The sequence below is a fragment of the Natrix helvetica genome, assembly GCF_964273705.1.
Source record: "Natrix helvetica genome assembly, chromosome: 2".
In the NCBI taxonomy this organism is placed as follows: Eukaryota; Metazoa; Chordata; class Lepidosauria; order Squamata; family Natricidae; genus Natrix; species Natrix helvetica.
In genome coordinates, this window is record NC_138552.1 from 239,818,539 (window position 1) to 239,846,509 (window position 27,971).

The following is a 27,971-nucleotide window of genomic DNA, read 5'->3' on the forward strand; positions in this document are numbered from 1 at the left end:
TTTCAAGGTGCTGATTACCATTTTTAAAGCGCTCCATGGCACGGGACCTAGTTACTTGCGGGATCGCATCCTCCCACATACATCCCTGCGGCCAATTCGCTCACACAGGGAGGGACTTCTCCTGGTGCCGTCCACTAGGCAATGCCAACGGGCGACACCAAGGAGTAGGGCCTTCTCTGTGATGGGCCCAACCCTCTGGAATGACCTCCCCCCCGACATTAGAACCACTTCTGACCTCCGCTCCTTCCGGCAAAAATTGAAGACTCACCTGTTCCGATTAGCAGGCCTGGCATAATTACAACTGTCCCTCCTGGCAAATGTATTATTATCTGGTTATCTTAGGGTTTTTTAATCTGTTGTGTCTGTTTTAGGGATTTTAAAAAAATTATATTTATTTAGCTTTGTACAGTTCTTTTAATTGCATTTTAACCTCCTCCAAACTGTACATATTTAATTTTTTATTGTATTTTGTGATATTCTCTATGGACTGTACACCGCCCCGAGTCCCTTCTGGGAGAGGGGGCGGTCTAGAAGCACCAAATATAAATAAAAATAAATAAATGTTAATTTGGGTTGGGCTGTGTTAACACATTTCTTTGAAGGGTTTTGGGAAAAGTGACAAAGCAGAGTTTAAACTATGAAGATCATGGAGAAAAGCTATCTATGTCAGAATTCACTAACCACCCCTGTCTGTAGCCCACTATTGGGCTGCAGCCCATTCGGGACTGGGCTGTGAAAGTAATGGGCAAGTGTGTGTGTGTAAAGCTGCATTTGTGGAAAATGGCGTGCAAAATAGACGAACATATTCACTTTCAAAATACTGTATCCATAGTCTTCTTTATAAATTAAAAATTAAATATACCAATGCTGATTTGTGATATACTGAGATATATCAATTAAGAAATGCTCAATGAATGTTTCAAAATTATTATATTATCTGAAATAATTCAGGGTATGCCCAGTGGTAAGATACATAGCCTGCTCCCATTTAAAATTAAACAAATACACATCACAAAATGGCCTTAAGGTAGTAAAACAATATAAGTGTTTTTTTAAAAAAATTAAACACGCCAAACCCTTGACAACAATTTGCAATTCTTTGTTTTAGGGAATACATATTCCAAATTTAAAATTAACAGATTTTTAAAAAAGAAAAAGCCAAGAAAATTCCTTGGCAAAGCTTTTTTTTTTTGTCTAATTGACAAATGAAAATGAGTAAGCCATCTGTTTTAAACCCAGATACGTTCAGAATATTATCGCATAAGAGCTTTTTGAATAACCAATCAGATCCATTTTTCCATTTCAAATTTCAACATTATCAAAAAGCTGAATTAATCATAGCAGGTTGAGGAAAAAATGTAACTGTCAAGCAATAGAATTACATTATTTAACAATATCAAATTAAAACATGGATAACAATATTTGTTGCAGGTTTAGAAAGAAACATAACTGGGAAACACTGTACATTATAACTTGGAAACTGTTAAAAGTGACAAATCCAGAGACTGTACAGTGCAAAACATGCTTTTCCAGTTCAATTTCAAAACAGGAAGGGTGAAAAACAAATTATTTTTAAATCTGAACAAGGTATTTTTTAGGATAATGACAGCTAGAACACAGGATTACAGAGAGTTCTTTCCACATAACAGTAAGATCTTTTTCTCAACACACATAAAATTTGGATGGTGACTCAGCAAGCCTGTGTACTCTATCAACATATAAATTATGTCCAGTTTAATGATCTTTCAATCACTGAATCAGGACCAGTAGTGTATAATCAGAAACCCACGAGCAAAAGGAGCCAAACCGTGCAATCTGCTTTAAGTCAACAAGCAAGCAGAAGCAGCAAAATAGCTTGGCTTATATATTCCCTTGTAGCATTCAGGCAAACTAGCTCCAGAGAAGAAAAGCTGTGGTTCAAAATATATGTATGGGTGAGGAACCAACACATGTTCTTTCAAACGATGGGAGAGGCCAACTATTCAACAATGATTCCAGGCAAATGCTTTTACCAAGCTGACTAAGCAATTCATCCATCTCTCCATGCAAGATAAAAAATATGGCTCCTAATGCTTAGAAGAAGGGTATGCATTTGTGGAAACGAGACTGAGATATCCCTTGCTGGTTAAATTTACAAAAATATATATAGCCAATACTTAAGCTTACTTGTTATGTAGACTCTCACACATATAAACTACTTTTCAGATGTTCTAAACAAGGTCACTTGCAACAAAAAGTCAGCCTCCCCCCCCCAATTGTTTTAAAAGTGGGTATTTTCAAGACAACAGGACATCTGTTGTTTAACCATTTCTAACTTTATCAATGACTAAATCTGAATTTATTTTGAAATATTAATTTATGGAAATTGATGAAAAAACGTAGGTTTTATTTGAATACTCATTTTCTGCATAGAAAATGAAAGCAAACTTTTTAGGGCATGATATACTTGGTCTGGTGGGTACAAATTTGTGACAAAGTATAATTGTCCTGTGCAACAGACCCACTCAAACTGAAATGGGATTGTTGGGTGAGTTGTGAAGTAATGTCTCAGCAATGAAAGTTGTTCAAGGCTATGATATTCTGAAGGACCCAGCAGCCTAGGTGATATATGCTGTAAACTGCAGCATCCAGACCAGACAACCCGCTTCAGCTATTAAAGCAGTGTGTTCTCCTGGAAGTGCCATTTATCCCAAAGTTATTTATTATTTCGAAGGCGTTTTGACTTTCTAAGTGAACCTATTGATTCAGTAGTCTTCTTCCGTTTCCTAGGGGTCTCTTCAGTTGGTGTTGACCCGGAGGAATTTCCTACTGCACTTTCCATAACTTCTCGCAATTTGCGTTCAAGCTCTGCCAGTCGGGCGTTCTGCTCACCTATGATTTGGGTTTGCTCAAGCAGTTTCTGGTCTTGGTCTTGGAGTTGTTTCTGCTGCTCTTGCACTTTGGTGCGAAGCTCTGAAATTTCACGTCGTAATACAGTCACACCTGCACCATTGGTTTTAATTTGTTGTTGAAGTTTAGTGACCTCTTGCCTTGATGGGTTTTGCTTGGAGAAGAGCTGCATTGTAGTTAAAGCTGCAGAAGGGCCTGGAACTAAAGGAAGAGAGAGATTGTTTTCTGCTTAATATTGGTTTTCAATCCCATAATTCAAAAACCGTACATCAATTTCATTGTATTTATTTTGTACAATGACAATAAAGGCTATACTATCAAATTTACAAAGTGAATGCATCATCATCATCATCATCATCATCCCACCTTCTGGTGAGAGAGTAGCTCCCTGAGGCTGGGCTCCAGCATGACTCCGAAAGCTCGGAAAAATAAAATCTTTGCTCCTGGTGGCTGAGCCAGATTGGATCCTGCAACATTATCCTGGGACAGGTATATTTAGCTTTATATGTGAATACATAATCCATGGGGTTTCATAAAACATCTATGATGGCCAAATAAGTGAGCTTATATCTCTCTTCTACAAAAATAAGTACTACCCTATATTGCTGATGAAATACTGATTTTTATAGTACTAACACTAATCAATCCCCATCCCTAGAGTTTTATGGTTAAATGTTATCCCAACTGCAGAGTAATATTTGGAGTAACAACTAAGGAGGTAATGAAGTGCAAAAGTGTACAGTATTAATGTCCTGTTACTGGAAATACGATTGGAACTGTGAAAATTTGAAACATTCAATCTAGCTCACATTCCTTTCTCTTTGATTGGTTTTCTTGTACTGTAAACATATTAAACATTTAATCTCTCAATGTTCAGAACTCCAAACTTTTCTACTGAAAAAAGCCTAATCAGAATACCTCCAAGCATTTGGAACTCTCAGACTAAAATAGACAAAATAAAACTGCAAAAGTATTAATTTTAAATCTTTCCTTTTTCATTTAATTACTAGCAATATTTTGTTATCTCCTTTAAATCTAATTTAAATCTAAATATGGAATAGATATTTTGGTAAAAAGTACATTTTATATTAATTACAGTAATTTGTTTCAAAAACCAATGAAGGAAGCTTGAACAATGAGTAACGTAAGGGAACATTCATTAATTAAACTTTTACACTTTCTAAACTTCATCAACTAAAGATCTCTTACCATTTTGTATGAAAATCATTAGTGATCTTATTTTAAAATTTACCTCACATCATGCAACTAGTGTAGGTCTAGAGTGTGTCTATCTTGAATCAAAAGTAATAGTGCTACATTAATAGGAGACACATATTCACTGAATTGCAAACACTTTCCTAATTTATCAAACTTTAAGTTCTATGGCATTGAAATATTTTAAAGTTTTCTATTATAACTAATATTAGCTATGCTGAATTCTGTTTTTATAGTAGTTAATAACTGATTGCCATGTATTTTGGAAAGATTATTCAGAAGTTCATTAAATTGTTTTTGACTTGTCATGGAAGCAGGCAAAAAGAGACAAGAAATAATACTTCATTCATTAGGGTTCCCACCCTCAATAAAAATAGCTGGCAGTGGGATGTATTAAATAAAGAGTGGGATGTATTAAATAAGCCAAAACTGAACAATTCACCCATTGTAATCCTGTGTCTGAAAAATAACCAGAGGCTCCATACAAAACTCTTTAGACTTCTCTTCATGGACTGAAATTAATCTGTGTTCCATGTAAATCCTGAAATTCTTTTCCTTAAACTTTTTGAAAAGACAGAGGCATAAGCAATTTTTCCTGGCGAAAATACAACTACAAAGGAGTCCTTGTCCCAGAAAAGCTGCAACTATGATCACAAGGAAACCTTTTCAGATGAGTGAATCAAATATAGTATTTATTTAGTCTATCTGCACTTTGTGGACTAGCCAAGCTAATGATCTTCTTGTTAATCCCAAACAGGAAATAAAAAGCAAGACAGCAGAATCTGCCAAATGTTGTGAGGGAAGCTTCCCAACACATAGATTCTAAAGTCTTGTCTTTGCCATTTGCTATAGTTGATGTGGCATTGCTCCCCGTTTTAAAAAAGCACTTTTTATTGCTCAAAAATGTCATTGTCAGGGCACTACTTTTTCTTTGCTTTATATCTCAACAACTCTAAAGAGAAGATGGAGTCCTCTCTATATTTTTCAGGAGGATTTTTTTCTCACCCCCTTATTTTCAGCTCTAATATTTTTCTTAAGGCACGTGCTTGAGCATTTTTATTGTAAAATGAAATCAGCCATGTGAATGTAGCCTTATCCTGGCTAAATACTAATTTCATTTTTAAAAATAATTTGTACCAAGCATATACAGATGGAAAACTACAATAAATAAAAGAAAAAAAAAGATTAAAAAAAGAAAAGCAGAAAAGTAAGAAAGAAAACAGAAATATATAAAGAAGTCCTTCATCACAAATATAAACAATTTGAACAATTTATCACCTTCTCTTAAAAAATAATGAACTCTTCATTCTATACCTCATATTTTATCTATAAACAAATTTAAAATCTTATCATTCAGTCCTGGTCAGCAGAAATTTATTAAGTGTGATCAGAAATAACAACATCAAGTTTAACTTTGATCAAATAAATCAATTTTATGTTCCTTCCTTTTACTTTTAACAAACACGGTCTTTAATCCTTTCAAATAATATCCTAGCACTTTATATCCTTTTCTTTATTCTTTATTCCTTCTCTCCAAATCTTTCAAATTTCAACAGGTTTAACAGGTCTCATTTGTAAATCCAATACAGGAAAATTATCCAAGTCACTCTTCTTATTTCTTATTTGTATATCTCTTTCATTATTAACTGCTGGTTTCTTTCTCTGGTATCTCATGTTGCTTTTCATTATTAAACTGTTAGCCAATTTCTTTTGTATATCTGGTAGAACATCTTTTACCAGATCATTCTTTTAGACTGTCATTTTTAAATCCATGTTCACTTCTATTTCAGTTTTCTTCAGTTAAACTTGTTCTTCTTCAATAACATCATTTATATACAATTTACCTACAATGGTAGAGATTCTTAAAATTAATTTCTGAGTCCATTTTTCACAATTATCCTTCATTACATCCAATGTTAAAATACTTTACTCCATACTGTTCACAAGCCATAAGTTAAGCAATCTTCTCCTTTAATTGTTATATTTCATTTCTTCTGGCTGCCTCTAGTGTCTATCCTTCAAAGTCCTGTATTATCTCCCTGGCTCCTTGGAATTCAAAGCAACATCCATTTCCCATGGGAAGGATTCTTTTTATTAATTTCAAAGTCTTTTTTCAAATCCACCTGGACACTTAGTCTATTTATAAGTTTCCAAAATAGGTCACTTTTTGATGTTTATTTTCAAAACAAGGATTTTTCTAAGTGCTTAAACTTGCACTTCATTTTTTTTCATTAAGGATTGAAAAAAGGTTCTATATGAAAAGCAGTAAAGTAATAATTCCAAAACTAATTAAAAACATAGGCTACAATATAACTATGAAGTTAGTTGATATCTTGCAACTCCCAACCTTTCAGCTCACTAGTGGATCACAGAAACCTTACTTCCTGCAATCCACTTGTGAGGGATAGTTGCCCAGAGTTTAGATGGGCAATCTCACAATCTCTCTTTTCTCCAGAGAGATTTCTATGGTCTCTGCCATACCACTATCTCCACCAGAGGTGGGTGTCACATAATGTAACAACCGGTTCACCCAGAACCAAAAATGTGAACGAGCGTGCTCACTTCACCTTTCCGTGGCATCAAAAACACGATTATATAGGATGGAATAGCGCCAGGGGCAGGTGGGTGGGCCCAACCGCTGGTCAGAACTACCGGTTCACTTGAACTGGTAGCAGCTCACCTTTGATCTCCTGTCCTTCAGGGATGTTTAGTTCATCATGTCCTCATTGTGAGCATTAGTTTCATTAGTGCTTCTATGATTCCTTCAATTTTTTGGTCATATGGATATCTAATTGTTTAGTTATCTGGATCTTTGCTCAGAAGAGCTCAGAACAAGGTCATAACTATTTTACATATCATTTCCAAAATCTATATAAATTAAACTCTACTAATCATCCATTCTCCTGTTCTCCCTGTCATTGCAAATATAATTTTGCTTCTTTTCAACTGAAACACTTCTGGCAGCAGGAAATAATCTTTTAAGGAATTTCCCAAAATTTCTTTTCTCAAACTTCTTCCCAGAATGGATTCTTCACTCTACTTCAATTTACAAATACATTGAGCCTCCAATTTGTCTAAAGCAGTGTTTTTGAAACCTGACAACTTTTAAGATATATTTCAACTCCCAGAATTCTGGGAATCTAAACCCAATCTAATGCTAACTGGAAACCTAGTCAGGCTAAATTAATTAAAAGCCCTGAACAATTCTTAATCCAACCAAGCCCCTTTAAATCAAACCAAGCTATATTTTTAAAGTTCTCTTTGGATACTTACATTTCTTTAGCCTCATTTAATTAACTCTCTTTATAGGGAACTTATTTTTGCATATGAAATTACTAATTAATTAAACTTGGTTATATTTTTACTTCTCCCCTCCCAAATTATTATTTTTGTATGCTGGACAGGTGCATATTAAAGTGATTGGAAAATACCAGTATAGGCATGTTCTCCATAAATTCATTAAAAAGTGCTTCTGTCAGTTTTAAAGAACAGTTGAGTTATACACAAGGAAATCATCTTAAGAACATTTGAAAATATATTTTGTTCTTGCCATAAATTCTCTGCAATAAGCCAATATTGAGTAAATAAATCATTCAACAATGAAACTAGTATAGTTTCCTGTTGACTGAACAGGATAAGACACTCAAAGCAGTACCTGGAGCTGCTGCCATAAGACGTCCTGATACATCTGAACCAGGCAATTTTCTTTTTAGAATTGGAACAATCTTCTCATCAAAATATTCCATTGCCATAGATGAAATGTCCCTTAACTCCTGAAGGACTTCATGGGCTCTTTGAGGAGCTTTAGTGGAGTTTACATACCTTAACACACGATAAATTTCATCTATTACCTAGTAATAAACGGAAAAAATAGAGACTTAGCTACAGCAAGATCAAATGAATGTACTTTCCAACAAGGATATGGTTTTCTATAGACTTTTTAATTATTTAAGAACAAATTAAATAGTACTTGAAATAGCCTGTAAAACAACTTAAAGGTCATGCATGTTAATCTGATTTACAGGCATAGTAAATCATAGTAAATGAGGACGTAAATCATAGTAATTCTGGAAAGCAACCAATTTTAATCAATATTTTATACATTTCTTTACTTTATACACTACATGATTAAATACTTTGCATCCTGGTAAGCCCATTTGTTATAAGAAAGGAAAAACAGTCTTACACAAGAATAGATAATAAATAACGCACACCACAACATTTGTACAGATCTTTAAACTTCATTACTGACATCGTCAAAACAATTTAGTGCTAAAGTGTATTTACTTAACTTTTAATATAGCCCTTTTAAAACATTACCTTTCCAGGTATGAAGCAGCAGAGATTGGAATCCACATACTTCATAAAAGTCATGTTTAGCAGTGATAACCTTGTTTCTACTGCAGCAAGAATATCTGCATGGCGAGCTAGTGAATGATTTCTCCTTTCTGATTCCCGTCTAAAAAAGAAAATAAGGTCTCTTATTTAGTGACACTTCAAATAAGAGCTATGAACAAAATATCAAAGAGTTAGAAGATGTGAAAGAAAGTGTGACATCATAATTCATATATTATCAGAACTGTCCAACATTTCCAATTCTCTTTGTTTTATTTTGTTAAAAAATGGAAAGTTGAATTTAAAAACAGCTTCCATTTTGATCCAACTGTATTCTTGTTTGAAATACTTTTCAGGAATAGATAAAATTGCTAATTGTACCAAACAAAAAATTCCTAATTTTCAAACAATAAGTATCATCTCAGAAAAAGAATTCTTGCATGATAGCTAACCTACTACTGCACCATTTTTTCCCAAATCGAATGATGCACTTGCATATAACAAATGACGCATCATGCATTTGAATATAATGAATCAATCAGTTGAGATTCATGATTAACTAATAATTCTTTCTTGAGGCCCCTAAATATTAACTATGATCAATAGCACTTCATAAATAATAAACCATACTGCTGAATACAATGCATTAAAAGTTATATATAGCTAATACAATAAATGATTTAAATGTGCCAACCCAAAAGCTCTTAAAAATAAGAAGACATTACTTACTTAATATAATGAATGCTCAGAAATACTGAACATCTCTTTTTTTATGTGTGGACCTTAACTTTAACTTTCAGATAAATGAACTTTTGCACGATATTCTAATTTTTCGAGTTTCACCTGTAGACGCAAAGAATTCTAAAGTAGATATAGGTCAGTGATGGCGAACCTATGGCACGCGTGCCACAAGTGCCACGCGGAGCCATTTGTCAGGGCATGCGAAGTGCTGCCCTGTCAGCTGGCCAGTGCGCATGCGCGCGCTGGCCAGCTGAGTTCACCTTTTTAAAAGCTATTTTTCGCCTTCCCCAGGCTCCAGAGGCTTTATAGGAGCCTGGGGAGGGCAAAAAGAGCCTCCCCCCCCCCGGAGGCTTCATGGACCGTCCGGAGGCTTCCCTGAAGCCTTCGGAACGCTTAAAACCACCCTCCGAGCAAACCGGAAGTGACTTCCGGTTTGCTCGGAGGGTGGTTTTAAGCGTTCCGAAGGCTTCAAGGACCGTCCGGAGGCTTCCCTGATGCCTTCGGAGCGCTTAAAACCACCCTCCGAGCAACCCAGAAGTCACTTCCGGTTTGCTCGGATGGTGGTTTTTAGCGTTCCGAAGGCTTCAGGGAAGCCTCCGGACGGTCCATGAAGCCTCCGGAGGGCCTCCGGGAGGGCGGGGGAGCCTCTTTTGCCCTCCCCAGGCTCCTATAAAGCCTCAGGAGCTTGGGGAGGGCGAAAAAAGCATGTAAAAATGGGGGGGTCACGCGTTTTGCGCGCATGCGCACTGGGGGGGTTGCGCGTTGCATTATGGGTGCGGCACGCCCGCACATGACCCCCCTGCGCTCCCCCCACTTGTGGCACGCAAACCAAAAAAGGTTAGCCATCGCTGATATAGGTGGTGTAAACCAGAAATAAAAGTTGGTGAACCACTATGTGTACACTTTTTGTACATATGCTGCTTTATTTATTTACTTATTAGGTTTTTTTCCCAAGAACTCAATGCAGTTTATATCTAAAACTTTCTCAGTTTGATAATTATAATGCATATCATGCAGTTACAGAAAATATTGCTTGCTCCTAAAATCCACTCATTAATTCTTCCCTGTATTTCTAAAACTTATATCCTGTCCCACAGTACCCAACCAAAACGTATCAACAAGCTTCTATTAAGATACCTAGCATTATTTTCATTGCACACACATACCAAATTTGTTTTAAATATTTTAACATGCAACCCTGATGCTTTTTTAGGTGTCATGTACAAGGTAATCTTCAACTTACAATTTGTTTAGTTGCAGGACACAATCTGGGTTGGTCACCAGGGCCAGAGGTTTTGTCTTCCAAACTTTCGGAATCATGCTGGAGCTCTCTAGCAGAGTGTGTGCTGTTCCTGTGACTGGTCTTTATAGTGCCTTTTGTAAGTGGGTTTTTTAGAGGTTGATGGCTGGTTTTAAAGTCATTAGCTGTTGTTTGTGCTGCCCAGCCCTTGCCTTCTAAGTAATTGATAGGCTGGTGGTAATCAGCACTCCTGTTGACTGATGAGGAGCCTGTTTCCCAGGGTTCATCACTTCCCTGGCTGTTTTTGTGCCTGCTCATACAACAATCTTATTAGCTGCAAAGCTGAATGCCTGTCTTTGTACATTGCTGTGTGAGACTACCAATGAGTTCGGGTCTCCTCATTCAACCGCTTGTTTGTATTCTTGCAATCTAGTGGTTAGCTTCCTCCCTGTCTGTCCTACCAGGGTAGTCACAGGAGCAATCTATGAAGGGGATTCGGTAGATTACATTGGAAGTATCTCCCACATCCAAGCAACCTTTACAATGCATACTTTGTCCTTGTATGGTAGCCTCTCGTGGAGTTGCGATGCCCACTTGCAGATCTTGGAAACTGTGTTCTACAGCTTCTGAAATGTTTTTGATGTATGGCAGGATGTGCCATGTGGCTGGTCTTGTACCTTGTTTCTTCCTTTTTCTCCCCACCATGTTGCGCAAACATTTTGTGACAAGTGATTGTGGATACTGCTTGTTAACATAGCTACTGCTCTCCAGCTGTTTGGCTTGTGGATACTACAGCGGATTCTCACCCTGCCATACAGTGTTCTGATGCAACTCTTTTTGTATGACAGTGGATGGTTGTAGTTCAAATTCGAAATGTGTGGAGTGTTGGTGGCCTTGTGATAAACAGTGGTTTCTAAGCTTCCATCCTCTTGTCTGTTGACAAGTATCTCTAAAAATGGTAATTGCCTACCTGTTTCTTCCTCCATTGTGAACTGTACATCAGGGAAAATGTAGTTCAGTATGGTATGAATGTCTTTAAGTGCATTTCTCTTGATAATGACAAACATGCCACCTATGTAGTGGCACCAGAATTTAAGTTTGTAGTTCTGAAATACACGGTGTTCTAGTTCATGCAGGACTGTTTCTGCAATGATTCCTGATATTGGAGGTCCCTTTTATTTGTTCATACATTTCGCTTTTGAATGTAAAGAAAGTGTGTTGACAGTTTTAAAGTAACTTTATGATTTGTGTCCTGGTTAGGTTGTTCTGATCTGCGTTGTACTCTTCTTCTAGTTTTCTATCTATTACTCCATATGCTAAGTGGGGAGAGAGGGATGTAAATAGGGACACCACATCAAAGGAGACCATGATCTCATCAGGAGCCACATTTAAGCCTTGTAGTTTCATCAGAAATTGTGTGACTGAGTTGTTCGAGAGTTGGGGCAGGAAGTTTAAGCACTGTGACAGCCATTTAGCCACCCATAGGGGTGTCTCGCAGCATTACAATAGGTCTGAGGGGGAACTCCTATTTTGTGTATCTTGGGGAATCCATAGAATCTTATTGGGGCCGCCTCTGTTCCTCTCATTTCCCACCACTCCTCCATTATACAGTTGTTTTGTTTAAGTTGGCTGAGATAAGCTTAGTTGCGTGACCATTGTTCTCATCTCTGATGTCTTTGCTTGCCTATATGCTGAGGAATCATCGAAAGGGCAAATGCCCTTGTTTCATAATCTGTATGGTTCATCACCATTGAGTGGCCTTTGTCTGCTGGTGAAATTCGTTTAGTGACCGTTCAAAGTTACTGTGGCACTGAAAAAAAGTGCCATGCTCCGTTTCACACTTACAACCGTTGCAGCATCCCCATGGTCACTGATCAAAATCTGGGTGCTTAGTAACTGGCATGTATTTATCACAGTTGCACTGTCCTGGGATCATGTAATCACCATTTGTAATTTTCACAACCAACTTTCAATGGAAGAAGCAGATTTGCCTAACACGATTCACTTAGCAGCTGCAGTGATTCGCTTAATAACTCTGGCAAAAAAAGCCACAAAATGAGGCCAAACTCACTTAAGTATCTTGCTTAGCAACCAAAATTTTGGGCTCAATTGGGGTCGTAAGTCAAGAATTATCTGTATGTCTAGTGTTAGGATATTTTAATGATGCTGTTTAAAATTCATTTTACATTGGTTACATCATACATTGCTTTGTGGAGACTGATTTGAACATGGATAATTACATGCAAATAAAGAAAGGGAGACATATATTGGAAGAGTTTTGATAGATCCTGACAACAATAAATTAAGATGAGGAGAAAGCTGAAAAAGCAGACAGGTGACTGGGAACTAGATACCCAAGCAAAACATTGCAACATCAGGCTCTGAATACAAATCAAATTGATCAGCATGTTTGAAAAGGAAATAAATTTGTAAATTTGTTTAATTTAACAGAGTGTATTTTGGGATCAGATTCCCACAAGTTATTATAAAGTATTAAGCTACGGCTAAAGGACCTACGGATAAAGGACCTGGTCTCTCATAGCACTTGCCAGGCACTTGCCAGGCTGGTTTGACTCATAGCACTTGCCAGGCACTTGCCAGGCTGGTTTGACCCTGCAGGATTGGCACGCTTTGGGTTCCTTTGAGGAAACCTCACCCATCGGAACACTGGAAGTATGCCTTTTCTGTAGCAGCACCTGTCCTCTGGAACAAGGTTCCTCTCAAGATATGGATATTGTTTAGAAGAGCCATAAAGCTGTGGCTGTTCACTCAAGTGTTTGGCAAGAGTGCGAACCCTTGCTTCCCTCAAACTTCCCACTTGCCTTCTTTTGTTTTTATCTTTACTGATTTCTTGTTTGTTTGTTTTGAGCCACCAAGAGTCATTGTGAGTCAGGTGGCATATAAGTTTTAAAAGTACTAGTAGTAGTAGTAGCAGCAGCACAGCAGCAGGACAAAGAACTAACTCATAAATGTGCACCAGCCATCACAGAATCAAAGGGCTAGAAAAGATCTTGCAGGTCTTCTAGTCCTACCCCCTGACCAGGGCAAAAATGTTCAGGTCACTTTTGACAAATATTTATTCAATACTCATGAGTACCCATACGTTTACAAGGCAGGCCATTCCACTGCCTAATTACTTTCAGAGTCAAAAAATTACTTTGAAGTTAGATCTCTATCAGTAAAGTTACCCTACTCTTAAGCACTACAAATATGATAATATTGAATTAATAAACAACTTTATTTATTTCCCTTTAATTAATGTGACTAACTGATGACTTGAGCTGATGCCTAAGCCAGTGGTGGGCAACCTTTTTTTTCAACTGAGCCAAATCTCACCAAAACCATGATTGAAATTTATTTTGAGAGCCACATTTTTAAAACCGAAAATACATAGGATGGTACACTGTTTTTAGTTTCAATAAACTCTGGCATTTGAAGCACGCAAGTCTTAAAGCTGTCAAGTTGCAAGACCCTTGCACCCCTAACCCTTTAGAAAAAAAAACCCAGGGTCTTCAAACCTGACAGCTTGAAGACTTGTGGACTTCAACTCCCAGAATTCTGAGAATTGAAGTCCACCAAGGGCATCAATCATATTAGCCCAGGGATCTGCAAAATTGGCTCTTAAGACTGGTGGACTTCAATTCCCAGAATTCTGAGAATTGAAGTCCACCAGTCTTAAAACAGCCAACTTTGCAGACCCCTGTGTTAGCCCAAAGCCTGGTGCTGGGCCTTGCTCCCCCATTGGTGGAGCTCCAAGAAGCGAGGAGGGAGAAAAAGAGACGGAGGCCAAGGAGCTTCCCTCCCGCCCCCTCCCAGCAAAAATCTAACTGGGGAGCCGGGCAGTAGCAAATTAGCCAATCATGCGAGGAAAGCGAGGTCTGACCGGGTGGGCAGCGAAACTCCAGGGCTCTCTGTTCTAATTCCCCGTGAAAACTGTTGCTCTACTGTTTGAACCTTTAAGCGTCCCTTTCCCTTTTTTCTTTTCAACCCACAATGATTAGGGAGGATCCTGAAGTCGGGCGGGGACGAGAAGCAAGGAGGCAGAAAAAGAAACGGAGCCTCCTCACTTCTCGTCCCCGCCCGACTTCAGGATCTCGTGTGGCTCGCGAGCCGCGGCTTGCCGACCACTGGCCTAAGCCAAGTAATGGAGAGAATGAGCACATTATCATAGCTAAAACTTGATCAAGGCAAAATAGAAATAGTCTGCCTGGAGACATGGACCTCAATTTGCTCTGGGAGGATGGGACACTTTGTTTTGGATTACCCCATTTGATTATGGTTCTAGAATCAATCATGTCATTGGAGACATAAATAGCAATTGTACTTAGGAGCACTTGTGGGTGGCATGCCTAGTGCCCATAACAACAACCTTTTGGCACTGGTTACATTAGTTTCACCCTGGCATTGCAATAATTTATGCTTAAATGTCTATTCTATTCTGGGATGTTTGAATTTTACATTTTATATCTTTCCTGTACTATTTATTTAAGAAGTGCATGTATACTGCTTATCTTTTTTTAAAAAAAATGTTTGTCATTTTCTTTTCTCAGAAATGAAATAATGAACCTTAGTTAATAAAATAGTGAACAAACTAGGAGTAAAAAAATGCTACAGGTTTGGACGACCAGTGTGTGACAATCGATTGTGCCACGGGATTTATATTCACTAGAAATCACATGGCACAGCTGATTATCAGACAGTTGATCGTCGGAACTACCGGCAGCATTTTTTTTACTACCGATTCGCCCGAACCAGTAGTAAAAAAAATGCTACTGGTTCAGGCGATCGTAGTTCCAACGATCAGCTGTGCCGCGCAATTTATATTAGCTACAAAGCAGGAAATCCTGCTTTCCAGCAAATCTAAATCACGCAGCACAGCTGTTCCCCCCTTTCACTGTTCAATTTACTTAGAAAAGACTGAGAAAAGGCTTCTTAATCCTCCTTTTTCAGCGCTGCGCAGTAGCGCCTGTGGTGGGCATGCATGCAAAGTGTGCGTTTGGCATTCATGCATGTGCGCGCACAGCAAACCGGTAAGGAAGCAAACCAGTAGCATTTCACTCCTGGAACAAACCAATAACTCTGGAAATGATGAAATCTGGATCTCTATATAGATATTCAAAATCAGCACCACCTACAATAGTATTATAGCTTAACATCTGCATGTCATCACTGAAGAACTGACTCTGAAGTAGATGAAAAAAATATCGACTGAAACAGAGGGAGAAAATGACCTTCACTTTCAAAACATTCCAAGCTCAGAATGCCAAGCATCAAAATATTCGGCACACATAAAGGAGGCCAATGTTATCTTCTCCTGCTATTCTGTTTACATGTGATAGCAATGGTTCTGCCACAAGAATAATTTCATCTGTTGAATATTTGTCTATATGATTGTGTACAGAGGGTTTTTTTTGAATGTCATCTATATGTACAGATTTTTAGATTGCATTATCTCTGACCTTCAGTTTTGCTGATCACATACCTTGGAAGTTGTGCTTTAACTTGTTTCTGACACAAGTTATGGTATCTTTCCACTTTCAGAAATCCCTGGTTTAGCATTCTCTGACAAACTAAATCCATTCTCTTACAAACCTAGAGGGGAAATACAAAGTCAAAATTTAAGATATCTCGGGTAGCGAATATGCTACAGGCATTATTATTATTATTATTATTAGACTTGTATGCATGTGTAATAAACAAAGTAGTAACATACCTAATACTCCTGCCTATTTCCCCCACAATAGCAACTTCTGAGGCAAGTTGGGCTGAGCGGGAATAACTGGCCTAAAGTCACCAAGCTGGTTTTCATGGTTAAGGGTGGGATTTGAACTAGATAACTTTCCAAACAATCTTTCCCAAAGTTATTTTAATACAACCCTCATCCCACAATTAATCTTTAATGTTCCATTTTAAAATTGACATTTTCCATAAAAATGACATATTAAAAATTGATTTTTTTTAATGTGAATCTTAGCATTAACAGAAAATGGGGATTTGAAATTCTGAAGAAATAGATCACATACAAAGAACCTTTAAACAAAACCAAATCACACAAACAGCGTTTTAATACAATTAGTAATCTTGATTTTAATCACCATCCCAACTGCCTAGTAAATAGAGCTCTTTTCATAGTCATCATTTTGAACATGATTTCTGTAATTCCAGCAACCCTTTCATGTCAATTTACAATACTCCTATATATCTAATGTCTCTATTTTTTTTTCTAATGGAGACAGGCATAAAATAAAAGTTGGAAATAACTAGTAAAGGAGAATATTTGTAGCTCAGGGTTGACACGAAAGGTCTTTGGTGCTCTCTGAGCTTGCTTGGTTTTTTTGCAGACATTTCATTATGCAAACTAGGTACAATCAGCACTAGCGTTGGGTACACGATTACAGGATTGGGTAATGAAACGTCTGCAAAAAAACAAGTAAGCTTAGAAATAACTAAACAAAGATAAATGGATACATAGGAGATGATCAGTTCTATTTTGTTTATCAACTGAATAATTTTTTTTGCCTTCTTAAAAGCAGTTTAAGCATCTAAACATCTAAAACAGGGGCATCAAACTTGCGTTGTCACGTTGTCACATGATGTATTGTGACTTTCTCCCCTTCCCCACTAAACCGGGGGTGGGCATGGCCAGTGCATGACGCCTCTGGCCAGTGGGCCATGAGTTTGACATTCCTGATCTAAAGGGTTGTTATATGATGATATGACTTCTTTGCGAAATAAAAAAGAGGTTATCCAAGTCATTTATTTCTATAATTCTGCAGCTAATCCCACCCCTATTTATCAGTTAATCATCATAGAAGAGACTTGGCACCTTGAAATACTATGTTTGCTTTTTAACCACTAGTTAGAAAATTAAGTCATAATCCAAAACCGGGCATTGTTCATACACAAAATGATTTGGCTGAGAATAGTTTCAAAAGCCATGTTTATGTCATGAGATATGAATCTGAATGCATCCTCACATTGTTTCTATTAACACTTTAATTTCAATTATAGCAGCAAATCATTGTTTTCTCTTACTACACTAGATGTGGCAAAATTTGGAGCTTGGGTTCTCATTATCGTCCTTTTCTTCCTCCATCATATTTATCTTTTTTTTTTTACCTCACTGCAGACTGAAAAGATATGAAGAAGGAATCAATTTCTATGTTTCATACCATGAAAATCTATTCCTTCCAAATATTTTGTTGCTTCATTGCAGATTTTAAGAACCACCCACAGTTATGCAGGCAGACGAACAAACAAAAAGCAAAAAAAAAAAAAAAACGAGTTTGTAAATAAGAATTTCTATATGGAAGAAAGAAACAGGAGTTGATTTCATTGAGACACATAACAATATTTTCTGGGGCTTTTATAGCCTGATTCTGAACACCTACTTTTCTTCTATTAAAGGAAACGGCCTAATATTTAACTTTCAGAAAGAAGTCTAGATGATCAGGTTTATGGGGATAAATACTATTTATGCCATCTATGTTATTACACCTTGGCTGAATTTGAAAAGCCAAGTAGGGTTTTAACTTGATAAGTACTTGTATGGGAAACAATCTGGAAATCCCATAGTTATATAGTAGATTGGAATGTTGGAAAAATATCCTGGAAGAAAACAATGGCAAAACATTTCCATATTGTTGCCAAGAAAATTCAATAGATGTCAAAAAGCTTACCATTTACAAAAGGGTAGGACAAGCTGTGCTCTAAAGCTTACAGTTTAAATGCAAACCTATCAACAAAGAAAAAGAAATAGAACATCTAGAGAAAAGATGTTAAAGTTGCCTCACAACATACTATTAAGCAATTCAAGATGACATTTGTGTTAGTATTGGCACTGGTTGCCAATTGTTTGCAAGGCATTTAAATATGTTTGATTTATATCCTGTCTTTTATTCAGGAGCTCAAAATGGCATATACAGTACAGCACTGACTCCTCCCATTTTTCCATTCCAACAACCCTATGAGGTAGGCTAAGTTGAGAGAGACTGATTAGTCTACTGTCACCCAATGATTTTTCATGGGGGGGGGGATGGAGATGGGAAAGGGACTTGAGCCTGGATCTTTCCAGTTTAACACAAATCATTACCCTGCACTAGTTTGATCAAGTTTTTTGACAATAAAGGAGTATGGCAGGTATTATCTATTATTCACAATCACTTTAGAGGCAATAATGCAATATTTCAGATATACCCAAGGGAATTAAGTACAAAAACTTCCAAATTAATTTATTTTAGCAAACATAACAGAGAGTAGCCATCATTTTATGGCAAAACTGAAAATAGAGTAACAAGTTATTATATTTAAGAGTTTTTGATAGGAAAATTATGCACAACATTATAGTATTACACTGACATCTTGTGGTAAAGTAGAACTATGCAGCCGTAGCCCAACATCAGCTGGAGCTTGGAGAGAAACAAAATGGATTGAGAAAGATCAATGCTATTTAATTTATACACTTAAAATTCACTAAATCATTAAACATGCATAAAATATTTTTTTGAAGGAAGGCAAAATGAGATTAACAGAAATATTGGCAAAGTAGTCTATATGCAAGACAACCAAAAATAATTTCTAGTCATAATTCCACTCCAAAAAAATACTCTACATAAATATCCAGAATCTGGAACCAGTGAAGTGGATCTACAAAATTTACCTCTTCTTAATGTCAAATAAATGGTTTATATTTTATGCTATCTCTCTAAATATCAGATATATAAATAGTTAGTGAATGTAATCAGCTGTTTCTAAAGTATGAGGAGAGAGGCTAGGTTTGTTGATGATGTTAAACTATTCAGAATAGTAAATACTGTCAAGAAATTTCTACTCTTTGCTGTAGAATTACACATTACTCATGTCACTGCAAAAAAAAAATACTTTAAATATAGCTTTATTTTTCATTATGATAATTTGACATTTACTGTATGTTTCATGTTGACCAGAACTTTGCACATCAGATAAAGAGAACTGTAATGTTGCAAAAACTGAAAAAATTTGCTGCAGTATTTTGTCATCAGATATACCATAGTGTTACCATTCCACTTCTTATAATTCCTATCAAAATGCTTAATGCATGAACCAATTTATTACACGCTGAGTGAATTACAATCCATAAAGCTTAATTGCTTTCTATTATGCTCCCACACATCAAACATTCCTTCGCTTTTTGTTAAATTCACGAGAATTTCTGACTATATTTCCCTATATTCTACCCACATCATCTGCAACTTTAATATTGAATTGTTTTTCTGGAATGCTTTACCTACTTTGCAGTGGTGGGTTGCATGCGATAAGCCCGGTATGGGCGTACCAGAGCCTGCCTGGAGCACCGGGTACTGTTCCAGTACGGTGCTCCAGAGGGCCCGCCCGCCCTCCTTACCTGTCCTTTAAGCCTTTGTCGCTTCTGTGCACACGCATGGTGTGTACAGCACCTGTGTGATGCTCCGCCGAGCAGCTGGAGCATTGTGGAGGCTTGCGAAAGCGTCACAGGCAAGTACAACGCATGCGCGCGCCATGCACGTCCATATGGGTAACACCGGGACTGTTCCAACCTTACTGGTTGGTACGGAATCTGGAACCCACCACTGCTACTTTGATATTTGTATTTCAGCATTCAAAAATAATACAACAAAATAAAGACAAATGCTTTAAAATTCTTTCAGAAAGATATTTCAAAAAGCTTAGTAACATATTCAAATAAATCATTTTTGGATCGATTAAAGCAGATGTAACATTTTCCAGGCTTTTCAGAGTGCTTCACGTCTCTGCAATAGTTTTGCCTATTTGATAAAGATAGTCCTCAACTTACAATCACAATTGAGCCCAAAATTGTTAAGCAAGGCAGTTAAATGAGTTTTTGCCCATTTTATGACCTGTTTTGCCTTGTTTGTTAAGTGAAACATGCCATTATTAAGCAAATCTGGTTTCCTCCATTGATTTTGCCTGTTGAAAGCTGGCTGAGAAGGTTACAAAGGGTGATCACATAACCCAGGATAGTACAATTGTTGTAAATACTGTATTTTTTGCACCATAAGACATACCCCCCCTCCCAAAAAAAGTGGCTGGAAATGTCTGTGCATCTTATAGAGTGAATATTGCAGAGGTGTGTGTGTGTGTGTTGGTGCGGCAGTGACATTTACTGCCGCCGCTGGCTGTCGCAGGGGAACACTGGAGCCTTTGCTGCCGAGCAGCTGATTGGTGGTTGGATCAGCCTCCCAAATGATGGTGGCAGCAATAGGTGGCAATCGGCGACAGTGAATGGCACAGATAGGTGGCGAACGACGGCAGTGGTGATAGGCAGCGGGGATCACTTGCTGCCTAGAACAGCTGATCAGCGGTATTCCTGGAGGCCGATCCAACCCCCAATCAGCTGCTCGGCAGCAAAAGCTTCAGTGCTCCCCGCCAGCGGCAACAGCTCAGCTCAGTTGACCAGTAGTGGGTGCAACGGAGCAGAGCTATGACGAATCATGTGCTGAAGCCGCGATAATGTGCTGAAGTTGACCATGCTGTTTGCTGCTAGGACGCTAGCCAGTTGAATACAGGACGGATGATAGAAGGCAGAGGCAGATTTTTTTCCTGTTTTCCTCCTCTAAAGCTACTAGGTGTTTTATGGTCCGATGTGCCTTATAGTGCGAAAAATATGATACATGCCAGTTGCTAAGAGCTCAAAGTTTCATCACATGGGGATGCAGCAACATTTGTGTGAAAATTATGACTATAAGTCACTTTTTCAGTGTAGTTGTAACTTTGAACAGTAACTAAGCAAATGGCTTTAAGTTGAGGTCTTCCTATACATATCCCAATGTGTTCCAGAGAACCTTTTTTGAAGAATTTGTGTAGCCCTAATGGAGATTATCAAACCATGACATCAAACTATGGCCTCTATTTGTTCACAGTAAAAAAAATACATTGATAGAATTACTTTATTGCCAGCATTTACTAGATTTAAGACTTCTTAAATCTAGTAAATGCTGGCAATAAAGTAATAGTAATAAAGTAAAGTAATAATGTAAATCAGAACAAATTACAAAATTATCTGAAGCTAAAGTGTATCATTTACTGAAGGAAATACAATGAAATAAATAGCAGCATAAAAATACAATGGCAGTATTCATAAAATAATAAAATTCAGCAGAGCTTAAAGAGGTTATTTACTGCTTGATGTTACAGAGACACGTGTAAAGATGACCTTTTAAGGACTGAATTTATTAAGAACAGACACTGGTTATCTATAAATGGAAGTTAAATGGCAGTGGCCTTCTGATTAATAGATGAATATCTCCAGAGCTATGAACAAATAAATAAAGATAAACTGTGGATCTGATGCTATAGAACAAATTTTATACTATTATGGCACTTGGATTTTTCTTTCCGTCATATATAATTATCTTTTTATTTTAGATTTTCACAATCTTCCTCTTTACCTCTCATCTTCTTTTCCTGTGTGTCTAAACTGATAATACTGTAATTTCAAAGAAAAAATTGCTTTTCTTAGAATTTTGGATAATATCTAATGTATTGTTTTTGTTCCTTCAAATCAGTTTTTACACTATTGGCATCTGCCAGACAAATCCCTGCAATTTCCTTGGCAAGATTTTTCAGAGTGAATGACCCAAGGTCACCCAGGTTTTATGTCTAAAGTAGGACTAGAACTCAACAGTCTCCTAGTTTCTGCCTGATATCTTAACTACTATATTAAACTTGTTCCCCAATGACTTTTATTAATTTCAGGTTGATAATCCAACTTGTAGATAAAGACTGCATGACACTTGTTGCTGCCACCACCTTGAGATAGACCTTATGAAATCATCTAGATATTGAGACTCTAAAAAGAGTATAGAGAAGAGCAACAAAGATGATTAGGGAGGGAACTAGAGGCTAACGCATGCAACAGTTGTAGGGACTGGATGGCATGTCTTGTCTAATGAAGGGAAGCACTAGGGGTGACCTGATAGCAGTCTTCCAATATTTGACGGGCTGCCAAGAGAAGAGGGTGTCAACCTATTCTCTAAAGCACCTGAGGGCAAAACAAGAAGTAACAGATGGAAATCTATCAAGAAAAGATCCAACTTAGAACTAAGGAGAAATGTTCTGACAGTGAGAACAACTAACCACTGGCTTTCTTTCTGAAGTTGTGGGTGCTTCATTACTGAAGGTTTTTAAGAAGAGATTGGATAACCATTTGTCTTGAATGGTACAGAGTGCTGTGTTTGAGCAGGAAGATGGACTAGAATACTTCAAAATCCCTTCCAACTCTGTTATTTTGTATGCTGCATATATTGTGTATGTGACCCTTTTAACTATTAAACTATTTAACTATCAGCCAGTTTCATTTGTAGGTCCTGCTTAACATCTTGGCCAATATCATTTTTCTATCCTGTCAATTTTAAATTTATTTCGGAGCAACTTCATTTTGCTATATCCTTTTCTATTTTTCTTTTAAGCCCATTTTTATTATATCAATCTAAAGAGTAAGCTCTGGGTACATTGTTGCCAAATATCCTTAAATTCTTCCAAATATATTTCTCCATTCTCTATTAATGGGAATTCTCCTTCAATTATAATCTTTAATTATTCTGGCTGCCTTAACTAACCAGCCTTCAAAGTCTTCTCCTCTTATCCAGAACTTTTTCCCAGGAAGAGATTTCTTAAAGTTACACTCAATTGTCATATATTTTAATAAAATTTTAAATAAATTACTGGAAATATTCTTATAACTTTTTCAAAGTCTTGCTTCCAGTGTTTCCTGGCCCTCTAATCCATTTAAAAACTTTACAAAACCACCCTTTTGTAACTTATTTCCAAGTTTAAAACGGGGTTCAAGTTTTTTAAAAATTTTTAAACTTACTTGTATCTCCTTTCACTGCAGGTTGGAGGAAAATCACCCAGTATAATAAAGCTGGACATTCTTAATGTCCAAAAACCAATTTATAAGCTATTTCCAATAAAAATGATTAAGAAGGGAAGTGAGCAAACTCACTGTCTTTTTGAAAAGCTCCAAACCATGGCTTGGGCATTGCTGTGCCTCCCAACTCCCAGTCTAATCTATTGGAGATCGCTGTTTTATGGGACTATCTGTAAGGACACCCAAGTGATCCCAAGTCTCTCTCCTTCATCCAGAGAAGAACTTGGGAAGCTGCTTCCTCCACTGGTTCCACTTTCCACCATGATTATTGCCTATGTTAACAGTGAAGTCATCTTAGTCGGCCATTACGTCCCCAGAAATGGGATATTTTGTCTTTTAATATCATTCTAGCACTGATGATGCTATCTGGTTAGAATAATGAAACATTGGTAAGAAAAAAGCAAAGGTTAGAGGGCACCAAGAACCCCACCTTTCAAAATTTAGCAGACCATGTTATTTGGAGAATTGAAAGAAATACATGGACGCCAATTGAAATCAATCTCTCCTAGACATTTGATTAAAGAATCATATATAATTATCAAGAATTGTTTTATGACAGCTTACTTTTGGAAACATATATCAGGGTTTTTTAAAAAAAAATTAGAAAGATTGTTATAACATTATCTGTTATATGTGTAGAGCCTAGCAAAAACTGTTAAAAAGTAAAACAAAAGACTGCAATTAACAAAGCATGTTAAAAATACACTCCCCTCATTATGCTAAGGTGTTATTTGCTCAATTCATGATTTCCTGGAAAAAAAACATGACTGGTGTTATGGTTTATAAACTATAGATGAATATTATTAGAAGGCTGGAAAATATTTATAAAATTAGTTAATTAAATGCAAAATAAACTAGATTTCTCTTTTTTTCGTTGCATGACTACTTGCTAGTTCATGGCTGCCAAGTGTTCTTCTAACACTATTCAGCTACAGTATATAGTTTTAATATAATATAAAGTCAATGTTTAGCTTTCATTTAAGCAGTGTATCAGCAATCAAAATAATTTATTTCAGTCTTCTAGCCAAGGTATCCAGGTTCAGGTATACCACTAAACTATGATTTTAATAATATTTTGGCTACATTGTAATAGCTGTTTGTATGTTATATATTAAACTATAAATCATGATTTATAAACCAAAGACTCGGTTCAGAGATTATCTTAGCCAAAACCAAGCAAACCACAGTAAGGCTTAGTGCAAATTATAGTTCCAGCCAATCAAATTATGGTCTACTCTGAAAATGCATTTCACATGTTATATGCCTTGTACTGTATTAATTTATTATGCTAAATTATTACTGTGTATGATTACTTTCTCTTCCAGATATTGAAGTTGGAAAAAACCTAACCCAGAATTTTCATGCAAATTGCTAGGTACAATGAAAATAGATTGAGTGTGTTTGGTTGCTTAGCTACATCTGTTTGATGTCTGCAATACATAAATACTTACTTTGGCAAATCAAAAGGATTGACTTTTTATTTTACAATCACCTAGAGACTCAATTTAACTTCCTTATAATGCTTTCGCAGTGTACACAGCCTAATTTTAAATATCATGAGCATTGGAACACAACAATACTTTGACAGTTTTTTCAAAGCAAGGATCAAGCTACATCAATTCTAATAACATCAAGTCTGCAAACCTAAAGCTTACCTGAAAGGAAACCCCAATAAATGCAGCTAAGCTTGTTTCTGAGAGAAAAATGCATAAAACTGGATTGCAATATGTCTGGATTTCAGTACTGATCAGAGGGATGCAGCACAAAAGCAAAACTGCACATTTTCTTTTATAAGCCATTGTTCTAACCAGGAGACATTTTGTGAGGTTCCTAAGATATCTAAACATGTGTCTATTTTTAAAGAGCTGCAGTCTGCTTGATGCAGAGGTAAGAGACAATGAAAACTGCAAGGTGGAAATGGAGTTTATAATTGGATAAATTTTCTCAGCTCTAATACTGGTTAACTCCTTATTCTTCTGAGCACATGCCATACTGTTCTAACAAAACAGACACAATTCTGTGGTTAATAATAAACTCACAAAATACTGAATAGTTGTGGCAGCAAAGCAAGGGTACCGGTAATTTATTTTTAAAACTCAACTACATGATTCTCCACATAGAAGTATCTTACATACATTTCCAGGTAAAGCTACCCTACTCTCAGATAAATTGGTACAGATTTGGCTGCATATTTGACTTTTAATATTATTTATACATAGGATTAGACAGTTGGTCCTTTGGTTGTAAGAACAAAACTATATTATCCACAGTAATAACGAAAAAAAAATGTTCTGTATTTTCTGCATGTGTTAGGGCATACAAAGATAAAGCAACTGTCTCTAGAGTCTTTCCCATATAGAGGCCTGCAAGTTTTAGACAATAACCTCCATCAGTCCCAGACACATAGGATAGTGGAGGTGGCTGCCCCATATTATTGAAAATTGCTATAACCATCCAAAACTAGTAATCAGATTCATTTTCCCCCAGAAAATATTTATAGAAAAAGCAAACTACAATCATTTTCAGCACTGCTATTTTTACTACGTTGTCCTGAGTTATTTATAAAAAATATAAAAAATAATAAGTGGGATATAACTAAATAATGATAAAGCCATATATGCCTTGTAATCATACTGTATGAAGCACAGTAATTTAACAAGAATTTTATATACACATGACTATTAGATTATGTTCCCACTTAATTATATTCAAGCACCTTTTATCTTAATTCTTGTTCTCGTACCAAAATGCTTAAATAATACAACAAAGGAACTTCTACTTTTCTACACATTTCTCTTCCTTTTCATTAATCCCATACATTTTCTGCATCTGGACTAATGGGAGTTCAGAATATGGGTCTTTATGTTTCTAATGGTTGTAAAACATATGCTTATTACTTAAAAAGTATGAATAGCATCCTCCTATAGGCTCCAAATATACCAATACCTTTCCTGTAGATAGCCTAAGAAAATGAATTCTGCATGAGGAAATCTAATCCCAGCAGAGAGGAGCAGTTGTGGGAATTGCTATGTAGTAAAAGACCTGAGGAAGGAGCATTTTAAAGCAAGTCAAAATATAAGAAGTGGGTGGAGAAGAGGATGGATGCCAGAGCTACGGGAACCCAAAGAAGATGGGAGAACCCGAGGGGTTCCTTTCCGTCATAAAGAGGTTTCATCGTGGGATCCTCAAACCGGGGATCCCTTCTCCTAAAAAGTAAACTAGACCTTTTCATTCCAAGCAATGCTTCAAGGAAAGAGGCCCTAGAGGTCATCCATTCCGACTCCCAACTGGCCTTTCCCCCCCTCTTGTATTGACCCCAGGGCATTTCCAATTAAAACAAAAAACAGCCAAGAAGTTAATCTTGGAGTTTAGGGGAAAGGAAGATGTACACTTCGATTCGGTTGTTACTAAGAGGAAATACTTGGCGACCCGCAATAGGGGTTCGGGAAGGTGGGAGACAGAAAGCCCCCCTCCAAAGGGTCCCCAAATCCCCACCCAGCCGTAACCGAGCGCCTCCTTTTCGTGAGCCTCCCCCCCCCCCTTCGATCCCACCGCAACTCAGCCCCTCACCAAGCGGAGCTGGCTGGTCTCGTCGTAGGAAAGGAAGCCGAGGATACTCTCGATGGCCACAATGGGCAGCCCCACCAGCGTGTTGCTCTGCGGGAGCTGGTCCAGGGACGGTGCTTCCCCCCGGGGCTGTGGCAGTGGAGGTGGAGAGAGCCGCGCCGAATCCATGGCGCCTCCTTCGCCTTCCGACAGGAGCCGCTCAGCCGCTACAACTGCCGCCATCTTGGGGCCTATTCCCTTCCTCGGCTCCGGGCGGGGGCACTTCCTGTGGCAACGTTGCCGCCTCCTTCTTCGGCGACGCAGTTAAAGAGACAGGAGGCTCCCGCGCCCTCCTGCGGCTTCTGGGTCGAATGGTTCGTAGAGGCTTTGGAATTCCGCAGTCTCCGATTTAGGCTGCTAGCTAGAGAGACTTCTCTGCAAGCCCGTTGCAGACGCCTTTCGGCTACTACGGTACTAGTGGCTGTCGAAGTATTCAAACTTGCAGGAATATGCCAGCACAGTTTCTCTTCTCTCCTGTTCACTTGCCGACTGGCAAAGTGATGCCGCCGGTGGAGAGCTTTGGAGAAGAAGTCGGCCGAATTGGGCAGGACGACCCGCAAAATGCGATGCAACTCGGGTTCTAAAAGATGTGACCCCCTGACGTAAATAACTTACTACAATCACGTCAGGGGAGCCTAATTCTTTAGGTTTGGAACGAGCTCCTTTTACGGTTACCAAGAGTTAGACCAGTGGTTCCCAACAGGGGGGGGCAATTTGATTTTTAATGGAGGTCATTTGAACCTTGTTTAAACCAAATGAATGGCCTTTTAGGTTTCCTCGGTGTGAGTAGGGTATATTTTTTGAGTAAAGTAAGAATTATAGGGGGGGTGCTTAGAGATGCTTAGGTGGGGCATGCCCCCCCCCCCAAAAAAGGGTGGGAACCACTGAGACCTTGCAAGCCCTGTACAGATTCCCATAGCTTGCCTCTTGTATGCAGGCGAGTGAACACGAGAAATGTCAGGCAGTAATGGAGCAGTTCAGTTCAAGTTGGAAAACAAACAACCTCTTCATCTTCTGTGAATAATCTTTTGCTTGGTT

At 37.6% G+C, this 27,971-nt stretch overlaps 1 protein-coding gene across 1 annotated transcript; it reads right to left on the minus strand.

Moving 5' to 3' along the window:
• Window positions 1–911: 911 nt before the first annotated feature.
• Window positions 912–27,575, minus strand: FBXO28 (F-box protein 28). The gene is made up of 5 exons (XM_081942620.1): window positions 26,898–27,575; window positions 15,903–16,012; window positions 8,425–8,563; window positions 7,760–7,955; window positions 912–3,090 (listed from the first exon to the last, which is right to left on the minus strand). The coding sequence occupies exons 1-5, from the start codon at window positions 27,114–27,116 to the stop codon at window positions 2,696–2,698; spliced, it is 1,059 nt and encodes a 352-aa protein (XP_081798746.1). The 5' UTR covers window positions 27,117–27,575; the 3' UTR covers window positions 912–2,695.
• Window positions 27,576–27,971: the final 396 nt, after the last annotated feature.

Bases quoted from the DNA above. Each gene is read 5' to 3' on its own strand.
- FBXO28 (XM_081942620.1), bottom strand. From the start codon at position 27,116: ATGGCGGCAGTTGTAGCGGCTGAGCGGCTCCTGTCGGAAGGCGAAGGA. The intron at 7,956-8,424 runs GTAATGTTTTAA...GTTTATTACTAG, and splicing joins GCTGCTTCATACCTGGAAAG to GTAATAGATGAAATTTATCG. The intron at 3,091-7,759 runs GTACTGCTTTGA...CTCTTCCTTTAG, and splicing joins TCTTATGGCAGCAGCTCCAG to TTCCAGGCCCTTCTGCAGCT.